General features: G+C 40.6%; 1 protein-coding gene across 3 annotated transcripts in view; it reads left to right on the top strand.

The window, feature by feature from the left end:
* Nucleotides 1–13561, top strand: part of ST8SIA5 (ST8 alpha-N-acetyl-neuraminide alpha-2,8-sialyltransferase 5) — a 44909-nt gene extending 31348 nt beyond the window's left edge. For 2 of the 3 annotated variants that reach the window (XM_086479721.1, XM_086479720.1), the window contains 6 exons: nucleotides 227–319; nucleotides 2743–2829; nucleotides 6040–6184; nucleotides 8445–8557; nucleotides 11988–12080; nucleotides 13093–13561. In XM_086479721.1, the coding sequence (XP_086335847.1) occupies nucleotides 227–319; nucleotides 2743–2829; nucleotides 6040–6184; nucleotides 8445–8557; nucleotides 11988–12080; nucleotides 13093–13561 (1000 nt within the window). The remainder of the gene's footprint in view (nucleotides 1–226; nucleotides 320–2742; nucleotides 2830–6039; nucleotides 6185–8444; nucleotides 8558–11987; nucleotides 12081–13092) is intronic. The other variant, XM_086479722.1, reaches the window with a different exon arrangement.
* Nucleotides 13562–14094: the final 533 nt, after the last annotated feature.

Below are 14094 nucleotides of genomic sequence, written 5' to 3'. Positions count from 1 at the left end.
AGATAGATGAACTCGTGTGGGAATGGACAAATGGGACAGAGGTGGCTGTTCTACAATCAATAAGAACATCTGTGTTTTCCTGTAATAACCTGCTTATGGCCAGACACTGTAGTCTCAAATTAGGCAAAAATCATAAATTACAACCTTAAGCAAATTTCCACTGATGTGTAAGACCAGTATTCTGGTCTAAGCCTTATTTATAACCTTTTTGCTTGTTCTTCTTCAGGTATTTTGAGTTTTATGAAGGGCCTTTGGAATACAACTCTACCAAATGCCTGGAATTACGGCAGGACATCATTGAGGTGAAAGTTTTGTCTATGTGAGTATGAATGAATGCTTGCTGAAAAGGTTACTTTTCAGGCAGGATGAAAATGATAACTTACAATGACATTGTCAAATGATGCAAGGCTCAAGAGATCCCATCAATAGGGATTTCATCAGGGATTGTTGAGGTTCTCTTATGTTTGCAGCTAGCGATATTTGAATTTGATCTGAGGTCCATTTGTGAAAAATGGAGGCTTTTCACATACATTGAGGCGTTTTGGTCAGGCCTGGTATCATTGTTCGGAATTAAACAGTAGTATTATTTATAATATTATATTCCAGATAACTGAAGAGTAAGAACAGCCAGACTGACTCATAGCAAGTGTCCACCTAGCTTAAGATTCTATCATTGACAGTGGTTACTAGTGAAGGCTAAGAAATGAAGCAAAAAGATTAGCCCTTCCTGATAACAAATACTGGCATGGGGAGTGGTAGATGGTGACTATACCACAGTAATCAGAGTGCACGACAAACCTCCCTATTAAATGGTTTAGATCTTTTCTGAGCCCATTTGTGCTTCCAGCCTCCTCAATCAGCAGTGAGTTTCACAACTTATAACACCCAGTAGAAAGTAGGAAAATGGCATTCTGAGAAACAATAAAATATCTATAATTTGTGTTTTGTGGTCCTATATGTACATCAGAAAACTGATGAATGAGATGTATCCATGAAACCATAGTGATGGAAGCAGGCAAAAAAAGTGAGTTTACTAATGGAACTCATTGGACAGAGCGTAGCAGGGTATTTTTGTGTTGCCTTTTTCAACATTGCACTGAATTTAGGTGCTTAGATTATGCCTGATCCCTTACTGTACCTAAAACCAGTGGTTTAGTAATTTTACTGACAGTCCACAAGGTTTATTAAGGTCTGTACAGTGCACTGAGAATCTCAGTTGAAAGTGCAGCTGTACAAGTACATAGCATTAAGCAATCAAGGCTACAGAAAACACAATTTGTTGCCTCAGGTCTGCACGATTTTGAGCATGTCTCCCTCACTGACTTTATGCACAGAAAAATGTAGGTTATGTCCTTGTCTTCTGTGTTTGGTACTGGATGAAGGATACACGAGTAACAACTTTGCACTGCTTGCTGACTTGCAGTGCTTAAAAATAAATAGAAGGGGTGAGAATGTCGCACTTCTGCCAGTGTTCTGCTGAAGATGGGGAGTTTTGAATTGCTTTTCTGCATACTTATCAGACAGCACAGAGAATTACTCGTTTTTCTTCATCTTATCAAATGGCACATAGAAGGTGTGTGGACTCCTGCTCACCTGGATAGAGTTAGCCTTACTTTTACGACAGATGCCATTTGACATTAAGCTATTTTACTATGCTGGGCTCTTCTGATGTGCTTGCTTCTAATGTGCTACATTTCCTAAGTCAACCCTTACGCTAATGGAAGATTTCCAAGTTAATGTGCTCTGGTGGGCTGCAGAAAGTACAATATGACCTAATTCGTTCGTGTAACTTCCACAACCTGGGAAATCCTAAGTTCTACTCACTTTAAATATATAATTATCTTAAAAGTCTTTGCTTTATTCAAACATTCAAAGCCCTCAAGCCTGAATAGAGCTCATTAAGAGCTATCAGTCTTGAAGAAACCTCAGACTTCAAAATTTCCCAGCCAGTTTATGACATTGCTCTAGATATTTGCAAGGCCTTCGTTGTATCTGTTGTCCAAATACAGAAGAGTAAGTACGAACTATAAGGTAGAAGTGGTTGGAATTTGTGATATCACCAAAAATGTGTCATCCTGTATCAGCCTAGTAGAAACAGGAGTGTCATTTTTTGGTATAACTAAAAGTACATTCATTAACAGAGGGAACGGGAAAGATACTTATGTGAAGAGCTTTTCGTGTCCTCTTGCTGTCGTAGATGCCCATCCCTACACGTGTGCTCTTGCAGTTTATAAAATAGATCTATCAAAAATGCTATTTGGTAGAATCTCACAGATTAGGATAAGCTCACCAAAATATAATGGTGGGTGGCCAAGTTATCTAAAGTATCCTCTTTTCCAACACCCCATCTTCTAGGCCCTTCTGCTAGGTCCAACTTTTCCCTCCAAAGCTGCTGTAGTTGCCAGACACTGATTATCTTTCCAGCAGACTGCAGACAGACTTTGGTACAGTAGATGCTTCTTGCTCGATATTGCATTTTTTATCCTGAAGAAATGGAGAATGCCTATCAGGGAATAGAAATCTGTCCCAAACATCTGAAAAGCCCCATTACTACCTATGTATACGTGGCTTAGAGTTGCTATGTGTGAGCAGAAAAAGAAATAAAGCTACATTTTGCACTGACTGGATGGACTGGTTTGCCCTATCAACAGCCTCCCACATGGTGACCTGACTGCAGCTGTTTTAGGAAATGAAGCCCTTGTAATAAACTGAATTTTTATTTTCTTTCTTTTTGGCTTTCAGGGTGAAACAAACTGAATTGTTTGACAGATGGAAGAGCCTACAGGTGTGCAAATGGGAGATGAACGTCACAGAAGCTAACTTATTCAAGTAAGAATGGTTCACTTTAATGAGACTGAGTAAGATTTAGTTTAGTATCAGTTTAGCTTCCTGTAGAGAGATCAAACCTTCATATAGATAGCAAGAGTAAGCATTGTAACTCTGTTACTGTTGGTGTACCATCCTTTTGAATAAATATGGACTCTTTTCTACTCTAAAAAAGTCAACAGCAAGAGTGAAAAGGAGCTTTTTTGATATGTGGAACAGCAGTCTTCCCAGCAAAGGCAGAGAATTTGCTATGGGAAAGACTTCCATGTATGATTCAGGCAGAAGCGAGGATGGAGCCAAGACTTAATGGCTGCGCTTAATATATCAACCTAACTCCCTGGTGGTGTAAAATGGTTATATCATTGGTAACGCTGCAAATTTGACCTACAAAATACTCAAGCTGGATTTTTTCTGTGGTATATTAGGGACTCTCAGACCTTGTATATGACTTTTTTTTTTTTTTTAATGGCTTCTCGGCTATTCCTCCCTGGCTATATAGATATTTTTTCAGGTCTTCGGAGACCTCTGCAGTTTGTTTCTATAGTACTCCGTCTTTCTTCATGTCACTTTCTCTTTGCTGAAGGTCCTCCACAGTCCTTTCAAGATACAACTTTTAAAATTGGTCTTGTGAAGGCAATAGTAGAATGAAGCCAAAACCATATATGAGTGTTGTATATTGATATATTCAAAGTCCATATTTGAGTAGGTCTAGAGAAACCACATTATTTCAGAGTAAGTGGAATGTAGCCTGGTTAAGTCTGTAAGTCACTGGCATGATTCAGACCTGTTGTTTAGAATAAGTCCCCACAACTTTTTCCCAAATTCTCTTGCATGATTCCAGGAAATGGCTGTCATGAGTTAATGAAAGAATGTGAGAATGCATGTGCTGAGTTAGTCATTAACATCTTTAAAAATAACTGATTGTTAGTCCCAGGCTCATAGCAGTTTTTCCAACGTGAGCTCCACACATTAGTTTTTTAGGGTTTTTCAAGCATATTTTCTTTTCTGGAAATTGCTTGATAGGCAGTTACCAGAACCCACTTTGAAGACAAGAGCCATTCATGTTTAGAGCACACTGTTTTAAAGATTGCTTGGAGTAAGAGAACTAATGATTGTGCTCAGAGTGCAAGGAGCACCTTGAAGTATGGAGAGGAGCACGCTGAAGTTTGGAGGCCAGCCTAGGGGTGGGAGCAGTGAGAAAGGACTGTCTAAAGACCATCAGGAGGACCGTCACTCTCTGTCAGCCCACCAACACCAGCACATTAAGCAAAGAACCCCTCTCTATCCGAGACGATGCATTGAGAAAAAGAAGAGGTGAAAGAATTCTGTTGCTGGCTGTACCTGCCTGCCTGATATATTGCTGCTTAAGACTCCCACTGGCACCCGGATGTAACCTAACCTTTGTTAGCTGGTTCCAGGAAAAACAATCATGAAAGTCATTAAAAAAAAAGAAGTTCACAGTCTGATTAATTTTTGCCCTTATGGGACAGAAACTTCAGTGGGTGAATGTGTGGGGAAACTCTAGTGCCTTAAGTCTGACTCTGGAGGTAGACTAGTAGGAGGGTAAAGGTGTCTGTCTAACCAAGTGCTGTGGGCTTTCAAACTTTGCCAGTTCTTGACCATCAGGTGAGATGAGGAGAATCCATCAAAAGTTAAATGGCAGCTACTTAAGAAGTAGGGAGGGAGGAAGCACAAAAATCACCCTAGCTTTTGTCTCTGGAGGCTAAGGAAAACAATTTCTTGACAGTCTTCCTCCATCAGATATCAGACATTCACATTAAGGAACCTGCCTCTGCAAAACCAGTTGGACATTAAATTAAAGAATAACTTCTCTTTCAATTCCTTAATGCAGAACTAATGAAGAGTTTTCTCATATCTCAAATATCCCAATTCAATCCCACTAACTGCTTGTGGTTATTTAACGATTCTGTTATTAGAAATTATTCATTGACTTGTTCAGTCCAAATGGCTGCCTTGATCTGATCATCCTATTGTGTTATTCTACATGCATCAAATATATAATAGTAAATGGATATCGCTAAAATGTTTGCGTAATTCTGTGTTTACTTTCTGGTGCTTGTAACAAAGACCATGCAGAAGACTGGTTTATTTTTACAATTCATAATGAGGCCACATACCCCAGAGGCAAGGTGTTTGATCTAGGTTATTTGAGACCTATTTGGCTTTATCTTCACATTTGTGCATTTGCCATGACATGTATTTTTCATTAAAAGTATAAGATGCATTGACTGAGAAACAAACTGGCTCTGGAGTAAGATTAAGCTGAAGCCAGGGCTTTCATTTCCCCCAGTAAAAGGAGAAAAGCATTCAGCAAAACGTGGGAGCTAAGAAATGGTTCCCTATTTCATATGAAACTTATGGTAAGGGGATGAGAGCTGGATGTTTTTTTCTTTCATACCGTGAATCCCATTTTTGAGATTTCAAAACTGTTCTTGTTTGCATTGGAATACCTGCCATTTTGTCCCAGGGACAAAGAAAATTTTGGCCATTTGTCTGAGATTTTGGAGTTGTAGCCATGACCAGTCTGCCTGGGACCCATATGTTGGGGCCACATCACCTTCTTGATGCACATGTGCAAAGCCAAAGGCGAAACTAAGATTTTTGAAGTTTTTTTGCAATCAAAGTGTGCTGTGCTCCACAGTAGTCTGGTAAGTGGGGTAGTGTCTAGGTATCACTGTGTTTAAACCCCTGCCCTGCCAAGCTTCCACGTCCTGAGATAAATACTTCAACCCCTGTGTTTCCTTGCCCAGCGATGAGCAAATAATTTACACAAACTGGAAGACTTCTAAAGCAGAGGATGACTAATTCATTAGGATGGTTTCCCCAGGACATTGGGGGCAGAAGCTCAGCTTTGGGGTCTGAAGCAGAGCAGGATTTGCACATGTATTTCTTGCAGCCTAGAAGAGACAGATACAGGGAACTCATTTCTTCTGTTGTGTTTTTTTTTTTCTTTTTCTTTTTTTTTTCTTTTGTCTTGTTTTTTTTTTTTTACCGTAAGTTCCTCAATCAAGAAAAATTTCACTGAGTCTGAAGTTTTCTAAAGGAAAATCCGGTAACCCCCAATTTTCCTCCTCCTACAGTGGAGAAATTTCTTTTTTGCTGAACCCTTCCTTGTTAGGAGCAATAGTAGTTGCAAATCCTAAAGCATGCTGTCAGCTCCATAATGTTATTTTTCTCTTTTTCATTTTACAGGTCTACTTTGTCGAGATGTTGCAATGCCCCTGCCTTTCTATTCACCACCCAGAAAAACACTCCCTTGGGAACTAAACTGAAATATGAAGTGGATACCAGTGGAATCTTCCACATCAACCAAGAAATCTTCAGAATGTTTCCAAAGGTGCCTCCTGCCTCTGTCCATTTGCAGAATCAACTTCACTCTACCTGCTGCACTAGATACTATCCTACAGCCAAGCATTTAGCAGCTGGGTGTTTGACATTTCTACAAACTTCATTGCTTAGACTTTGAAAATGTTTATTTTGATGATATTTTAGCTGATTATCCTATTTTCTAGTGGTCCTCTGCTCTAGTACGCAGTATATATATATATTTTCCTGCAGAATATTACTGACCTAGCAGCAAGGTGGCTACTGAAGTAACTTAAGAAAGGTGTATAAAAGAGGTGCTTACTGATCAGAACTTTTTAAAAATGCAATACTCACATACAATAAATCCAGCATTTGGGGTAGGTCTGGTTTTTTAGCGGCATGATTATTTTACAGTTCATATTCATAATGACTAACTATTTTTATACTTATTTCTGTTTGCAGCTTATCTCTGAACAGGCTGCACTATTTTAAAATATATTCATTAAAATGATTATTAAAAACCTTTTCAGCAAGTAATCCTTGACCTGAGGGCCATTCAAAGTTATAACCGGTGGGCAGTTTCCATGGCACATAGTGACAGATGTGCAGAAATGGGCTTATGTGACCACAGATTTATCATGGGGCACACCTTATGGATTTAAAATGGCATATTTGGAAAGGATAACGGAAATTTACCCCTTTCAGAAATTCAGAAAAATACTCAAGTTAATTACTCAGATTTATGTCATTAAAGCTGTCCTTCAGAGTCTAACGATTTTTGTTTGCTTTCTGAGCACTACTAAGAGGTAGGGTAGCGCTGTTATCTAAATGCACACATGGGGAAGTAAGGCAGAGTGGGGGGAAGGCTCAGATCCAGGAAAACACTTTGGCATCTGCAGACGTGCAAAGAATGGGTGTGTCTAAGTCCAGGAGTATAATTCTCAAAACCCTGCCTGGTTGTGCAGAACCGCGCATGAAAGACTAGATGCCTATGCTTTTGCTAGCCGTGTCCTATAGTTGCTGTTCTATGCCTTGAGGATGCTTTGAAGGCGCTATCCCACGCCCAAGTGTCTTTGGGATTCACTAGGCAGCACCTCTGTGGCCAAAGCCACCCTTTACCAAGGAGCAGGGCTGCAGCATGGCAGATGTAGGAGACAAAGGGCTGAAAGCACAGGAGCAAGACTGTAAGGGCCAGAGCCTTGTGCTGAGTGTGGAGGCCTGGCTTCTGATCTCCCTTTCAAGGCAGCTGAGGCGTTTTGTGTTAAGAAATCACGGGATAAAGCACAGACCGCTCTATATTGCCTCTCTGCCAGACAGCTGCCGCTTTTCTTAGACAGGTGTAATTGCATGCCCTTTTGCCTCATGGCTGATGAATGCTACGGGAAGCTCCTGGGAATAAGTACCTAGAAATGTCATGCCACTATCGCATCTCTCTGTAGTTTGCGGCATGAAATTATTGATAAAATATGTATGTACCAAAACGAGCACTCTCATGCTTATATAAGCGCATCCCTACATATTCATGAGATGTAGCGCGGCTCAGCTCTGCATCGCAACGCTCTCACCCTGACGGCCCAGTTCTGTTCTCGGAGATGTGATTTTCACTCTCTCTGGCTTCAGCAGCAGCTGCATGTCTGCATATGAAGACAGAATTTTGCCTGAAGATTACAGAAAGTCCAAAAAAGGTGCCTGACCAAAGGCTGTAGGCACTGCTGGTAGTACAAGTGCTAACTAATAATCATTACTGTTATTTGTATAATTAGTGGCAGCAAGCACTAAAATTTGGGCTAGGTTCTGGTAAATCGCTGTAATGTGCTGTCTCACTTAGAGAGACTTTTTGAGCTTTACTAGCTGCAACTGCAACGATGTGTGCAGACTTCTGCAAAGCAGGACATCAGAGCCTGAGGAGGGAGCGGTTTACGGGCAGCTCAGAAGGCAACACCTAGAGTACGCTAATTTTATGGTTCATGCCCTCATATGGAAATCAGAAGGGAAAGCAAGTCTCTAAAATTATTTTTTTCCATTATTAAGTTTGGACAAAACCAGGTAATTGCTTTTTTCCCCCTCTGAGTTAGTTGTCCATGCTATCTCTCATTGCACAGAAAACGATCCCATCCATTTCTATGTACAGCGTGGGAATATTGAGGGCCAGAACCAGTGTCAACTTCATACGATCACTGCATCTGCAGCAAGAGGCAGCTGCACACAAAAAAAGGAAAAAGTAAAAAAAAAAAGACTTGTTGCCTCCGTGTTTCAGGGTATTTAACTGTTTCCTTGCTGTGATGTTGCAGGACATGCCGTACCACCGCTCCCAGTTTAAGAAATGTGCAGTGGTCGGGAACGGAGGTATTCTGAAGAACAGCAGATGTGGCCGGGAGATTGACAGTGCAGACTTCGTGTTTCGGTAATCACCACAGCACCATCTTAATTTTTGCCTATTTTAATGACACGTAAAGGATCACAAAGCTATTCTTTCTCACATGGAAACACGTCATTTGCCAAACTGGCCGTATCAAGCCTGCTTCTTGCATAAAAAGCGATGTTTTGAAAAAAACACCTCACTGTATAACACTTATTTAAAAATTATGCTTTGAGGAATTATTTCTCCCTAACTCCATGTGGTCAGTCTTTGACTTACTGACAAAGTTTGATGTCCTCATTCAGAACATCCCCTGGTACTGAGGTTATGGCTTTATACTTCCACGGATATTAGTTCAGGAGCAGTGTCCTATGAATGTGGCCATGATTTTCTGGGTCAGTTCTGAACTAGAGGCACAACCTCTATTTCGTGACAAACAGCTTGGCCAGATGTTGGTAGCTCCACGCTGCAAAGCTCACGTGCCTTGGAGGTGTGTTTCTGAAGTGGTGCAGAGCTCACGTGCTGGGTAAGGGGTGTCACTGTAATCGGTACTGCAGACTCCAGGATGTGCAGAGGCACCTGAGTAACCTTGAAGGTTGAGTGTCTTCATATTGCGCTCCCCACCATGTGTGGAGTTACCCAGGTTTTGCGTAGACTGGGATGTCCCTTGACTTGCATCCCCAGATAACGGAGTTTAGCAGCACTTTTATCATCCTTAATATACATGGGAAAGATTTTTTTATTGTTCATATGCATGACTAATCCCTCTCTAAATCCTGTTAAGCTCTTTGCCTGGGTCATGGCATGTGACAGCTAGCTCACAGATTCATGACCTGTTCTGTAGAAAAGAAAAAAACTTTTTACTTCTGTTGGCCTATTTTCTGGTCCTGCGTACGCTGCTGTTGGTTTAGAGTAACTGTGCATAAATCAATGAATTCTCTGATTTTACACCAGCAAAAATTAGGTCAGATTTTGGCTCATTGCATTCTGAATTTAATTTGCCATCAAATGAGAAATAAAATTTTACAGGTCCTACCTTCACTATTCATCGTTTTCAGACCCTCATGTCTGTGTCTTGTGCCCACTTTATAGAAAACAAGTGTCTTAGTTTTGAACTGTGAAACAGTCCAGGCTTCACATAAGTTGCTGCTTAAAAGCCTAGTGTACCCCATATACATTAAATAATTATTGCAGAGCCCCTTCTGTTGTGTTGGATTGCAGCTGTCAGCGTGGTCGAAAGGAGCAGTACGTTACACAGGTAACAAGCTGTTGAGTGGAAATGGAAATACGGGCAGCAAATGTCGTCATTTGTGTTTTAGAACTTTCAGTGGAGGTCTCCTTTTACCACTGTTACTCTTCCTTGAGCTGTACCAAAACCAATTAAAAAGAGCAAAGAAGATCAGTATAGAACTTAGAAACTGGATTGCTTTTGGTACCAGTAATTAATTAAATAGAAGCTTAAGTAGGACTGAAATATGAATAAATACACAAGAACTCGTGCGAAAGAAACCCCTGGTTTCTCCAAAACATGTGGGACCAGCATTATGCAGAGAGACACACTACTGTTTAACGTCTAATGACAACGATTTTAAAGTAAAGCTTGTGTTCAAGGTCAGGTCTGAACATATCCGCTTTCCAGTCTAACACCAGTTCGCCAAACTGTCAGGAATCACCATCTTGGTCACCAACGAGTTAATTCCTTAAAGTATTTCAAAAACTTCCTGCTGCTAACATTCAGTGATACCTTCAGGACACCTGGGAAAATCTTTTCGTGTCAGGAAGCTTGTCGCCAGTGGGATGCAACCAAGATTTTTCTATGAAATAAATTCTGATAGCAATTAATTATAGTACAATAAAATATATAAAATACACACACACAAATTGCATTTACTAGTTGTTATTGTCTATCTCCATCTACTGGCCAGAGTAGAGATCTGTGATGAAACACTGGGTGCATTTAGAGATGGGGCTTTCTTTTTACAGGGACAAGTTTTTGGAGCCTTATGATGAAAGTACAGTTTATGCAGATTTTTTATAGGGACTTATCATTTTCCACAAATTCAGTCTTTCTTAATCCGAGTGGGAGTTTACTGTTCAAAAATACTAAAGCTGAGTATTTGAAAACCTTTCTCAAATCTAATCTAGTGAGCACAATGCCTGGTGCTAGGTGGAACTGAGGATGCTAGAGGACTCCAGAAGGACGTTGCATGACATAGCAGAGAAAAGTGCTGGAAATAACATTGTCTGTGAGAAGAATGAGGTGGCTAAAAAAATTCTCTGACCTGATAAAGAGGGACTCTCGGGAAGGTAGATGTGAACCTCCTGAGTCTGAGAAGGACTTTGAAGGATTTTTGTGCATTCTTCTGCTCCCCCACTTGCCCTCTCCCTGTGACTGAGAAATTATGCGGACAGCTGAACTGTAGTATTGTGAAAACACTGAGCATCGCTTACCCTAAATACCTTCACAGTTTTCTCCTGTTCAGCCCTGATCTTCAGAAATACAGAGATGTTTGGAAATTAGGCACAGCAGTATCTTTGAGATGTGGGGATCTTAACAGTGATGGCTTTTACTGAGGCTGTAGGTCACTTCTAAAAGTCTCAAAATGTCAGCAAGTTTCTAACGCTGGCTTAAATGGAGTGAAAAACTAGTTGCAAGGCCACTTATGTTGCCTCTGATAACACAACTGAAGCTTTTTTTTTTTAACCTGGGTCACCCGTGGAAGTGAAGCTTGTGTGCGTGTGTGTTTCGGTAACTTCAGCATCTCTCACAGGATGCCCTAAATTTTGTGAGATGATGAATCTAGGCCAAGGCCAAGGTGAGTGGAAGCTGGGCAAAGTCAAGGTTTGCAAATCTTCACAAGTTTGTTCCTAATAGCTTTGACATCCTCTGGTGAATCTGTAGAATCAGAAATGCTGCTCTTACACTCGCTGGGAGATACGGATAAGTGGGGAAAGGAAGGGGAGCAGATAGTTTTGGGTTAATTAGGACTGGACTGATTTGTCTCTTGTGGAGCATCCCCTAAGTTGTCTTGGGTATAAAAAAGAGCATGTTTAAGGCCGTATTATAGATAAAGTTTATCTGTTATTTATCAAATACAGCTCAGCTGTTGCTGAGGAGGTCTTTGATTTTATAGGCTGATTGTTCTCGGGGCTTCACCCTGTTTCTCATCCTAAACTGCCAAAGAAAATAGTTGAACTGCTATTAAGGAAGCAAAATGAGTGAACATTGACTACATCTACGAAAAGGGGTCAGCTGTCACAAGCTTGGGGAAGAGGACAGGTCTTCGCAGAGCCCCTAAGAACTTGTTACTTTAATGCACAGTTTGGGCATCAACTTGGTTTGATACAATTTTAAATTCTCAACATGTTTGTGGATTTGTTGCTTGGAAGAAATGCTTAAATCAACGCTACTTTGTAGTCCTGAAAAGGTGCAAGGAATTTTTTAACTTTCTCACTATTTTTTTTTCCTTTATAGATGCAATTTGCCTCCTATATCTGAGAAATACTTGGCGGATGTTGGGGTAAAGACGGATGTCGTGACTGTCAATCCCAGTATAATTACTGAGAGGTCATTTATGGGTTTTGTATTTTCATCTCTACTGCTTTGCCAAATCTACCTTTCACTTAGTTCTAACTGTTACACTGAAATTTTTTTCCCAAGGTGACTTTAAACTGACACTATGAATCATACCTTTAATTCTGAATTGAAATTATTCAGAATATGGAGTCAGTAACAACTTATAGGAATGTGTTAAACACTGAGACCTGCGCATTGATAAGAGAAAGTGGGAAGCTGCTGAGCTACATTTATGACAGCAGAGCCATCCTTCCCCTGGAAGTCTTGTGCTCTGCTTGCAAGACCCAGGCAAATGTCTCAGAAATATTCAGGGTGGAAACAACTGGATCCCACCATAAATGCTTAAATAAGTAATTGTCATATGCTTAAATAGTTGTCATATTTTTTAAAAAAATTCCAGTTAAACTTCATAGCAAGGGTTGACTGAGTGGTTTTAATTTTAAGTTTGTTAATACCTTAATGCCACCTTGCTGACAGGTTTGGGACCATGGGGCCAATTACTGCTTTCCTTTCTTGATGGGGAATGTGTTTCTTTTCTCGAGCAACATAAAATCATTTGCTCGCCTTTTGGATTTCTTTTAAATCCTACAGTTAGACATTTTAGACATTTTCTCTGCTTTGGTGTTTGCCACTGTTTTATACAGTTCTGCACTGCATAGTGTACTACACAGCTTTCCACACCTTGGGAAAATGACATACTTACAATGAAATGAGAAGTGAGACGTCACCAGAAATGTCTACAAAATTTGTCCATTGTTTAATGAATGTATTGCCAAAAGAGAGGAGAACATGTATTTTTCTTATCCCCTGCATTTTTGCTCTGCATTTCATACTGATGCTTTAGCTACAAATCTAAATATACTCCCTTTGTTAACTGGCACATCATTTCAGTTAACTCCGTATCAGAAATGTTTCAATAAAAGCCCATTGGAGTCTTCTTTTCTGCTGGGTCCAAACTGAGTCCATGCTGGTCTGACAATCTCTTACATCCTTTTCCCTTTAGATTTCATAAGCTGGAAAAATGGAGGAAACCCTTCTATGACGTGCTCCAGGTCTATGAGAACGCTTCCGTGCTGCTGCCAGCTTTCTACAACACTCGCAACACGGACGTCTCAATCCGGGTCAAATATGTCCTGGATGATTTTGAATCTCAGCAAGCTGTTTATTACTTTCATCCCCAGTATCTCATCAATGTCTCGCGCTACTGGCTCGGCCAAGGGGTGCGGGCCAAGCGGATTAGCACTGGACTGATCCTGGTGACTGCTGCCCTGGAGCTCTGCGAAGAGGTCCACCTTTTTGGCTTTTGGGCCTTCCCCATGAACCCCTCAGGGATTTTTATAACTCACCACTACTATGATAATGTGAAACCTCGCCCTGGTTTTCATGCTATGCCCTCAGAAATCTTCAACTTCCTTCACATGCACAGCAAGGGGATCCTACGGGTTCATACAGGGACCTGTAGCTGCTGTTGACACGGACACGCCTTCCTCTGACACAAAAGTCTAAGAGGAACTCGATGCCTGTGTACGGTGTAGGAGGTTTTATTACAGCCTGAGATTATGCAATAATTGTTTGATATAAATTTTCTCAAGGCATTGCATCCCATAGGATCTAGGATACCAGCATCTGTCTTGCTAGCAGAATTGGGTCTGTAACAGCGTAGGAGAAGAAAAACTCCTGTGTCCCAGGGTATGTGCTGCCCTGAAAAGCAAGTCAGATAAGAAGCATATTTCCAATAGGTTTAGGGATAAACAGAGCACATTAATATAGTTATCATTTCACTACGAAGAAAAGCACCAAACTTTTGAGGAGAATCAGTGACGGAGAATTTTAGCATAGACTGTATGACTTTACATAGGTTTCTGAATCAAGTACCTTGGGTCATTGACAGATTTTATTGAAAGCACTGTTCTCTGGCATTCGGGGTTTTGAAAATACTCTTTAGCATTATAGTTTTAAGGGGAAGTATATAACTTGAGGTCTTTGTTCTGTAATGTCACAAAGT

The sequence above is a fragment of the Leptosomus discolor genome, chromosome Z (assembly GCF_034619465.1).
Source record: "Leptosomus discolor isolate bLepDis1 chromosome Z, bLepDis1.hap2, whole genome shotgun sequence".
Taxonomy (NCBI): Eukaryota; Metazoa; Chordata; class Aves; order Leptosomiformes; family Leptosomidae; genus Leptosomus; species Leptosomus discolor.
The sequence above is the reverse complement of the archived record's forward strand: the minus strand, read 5'-3'. Positions and strand labels throughout refer to the sequence as shown.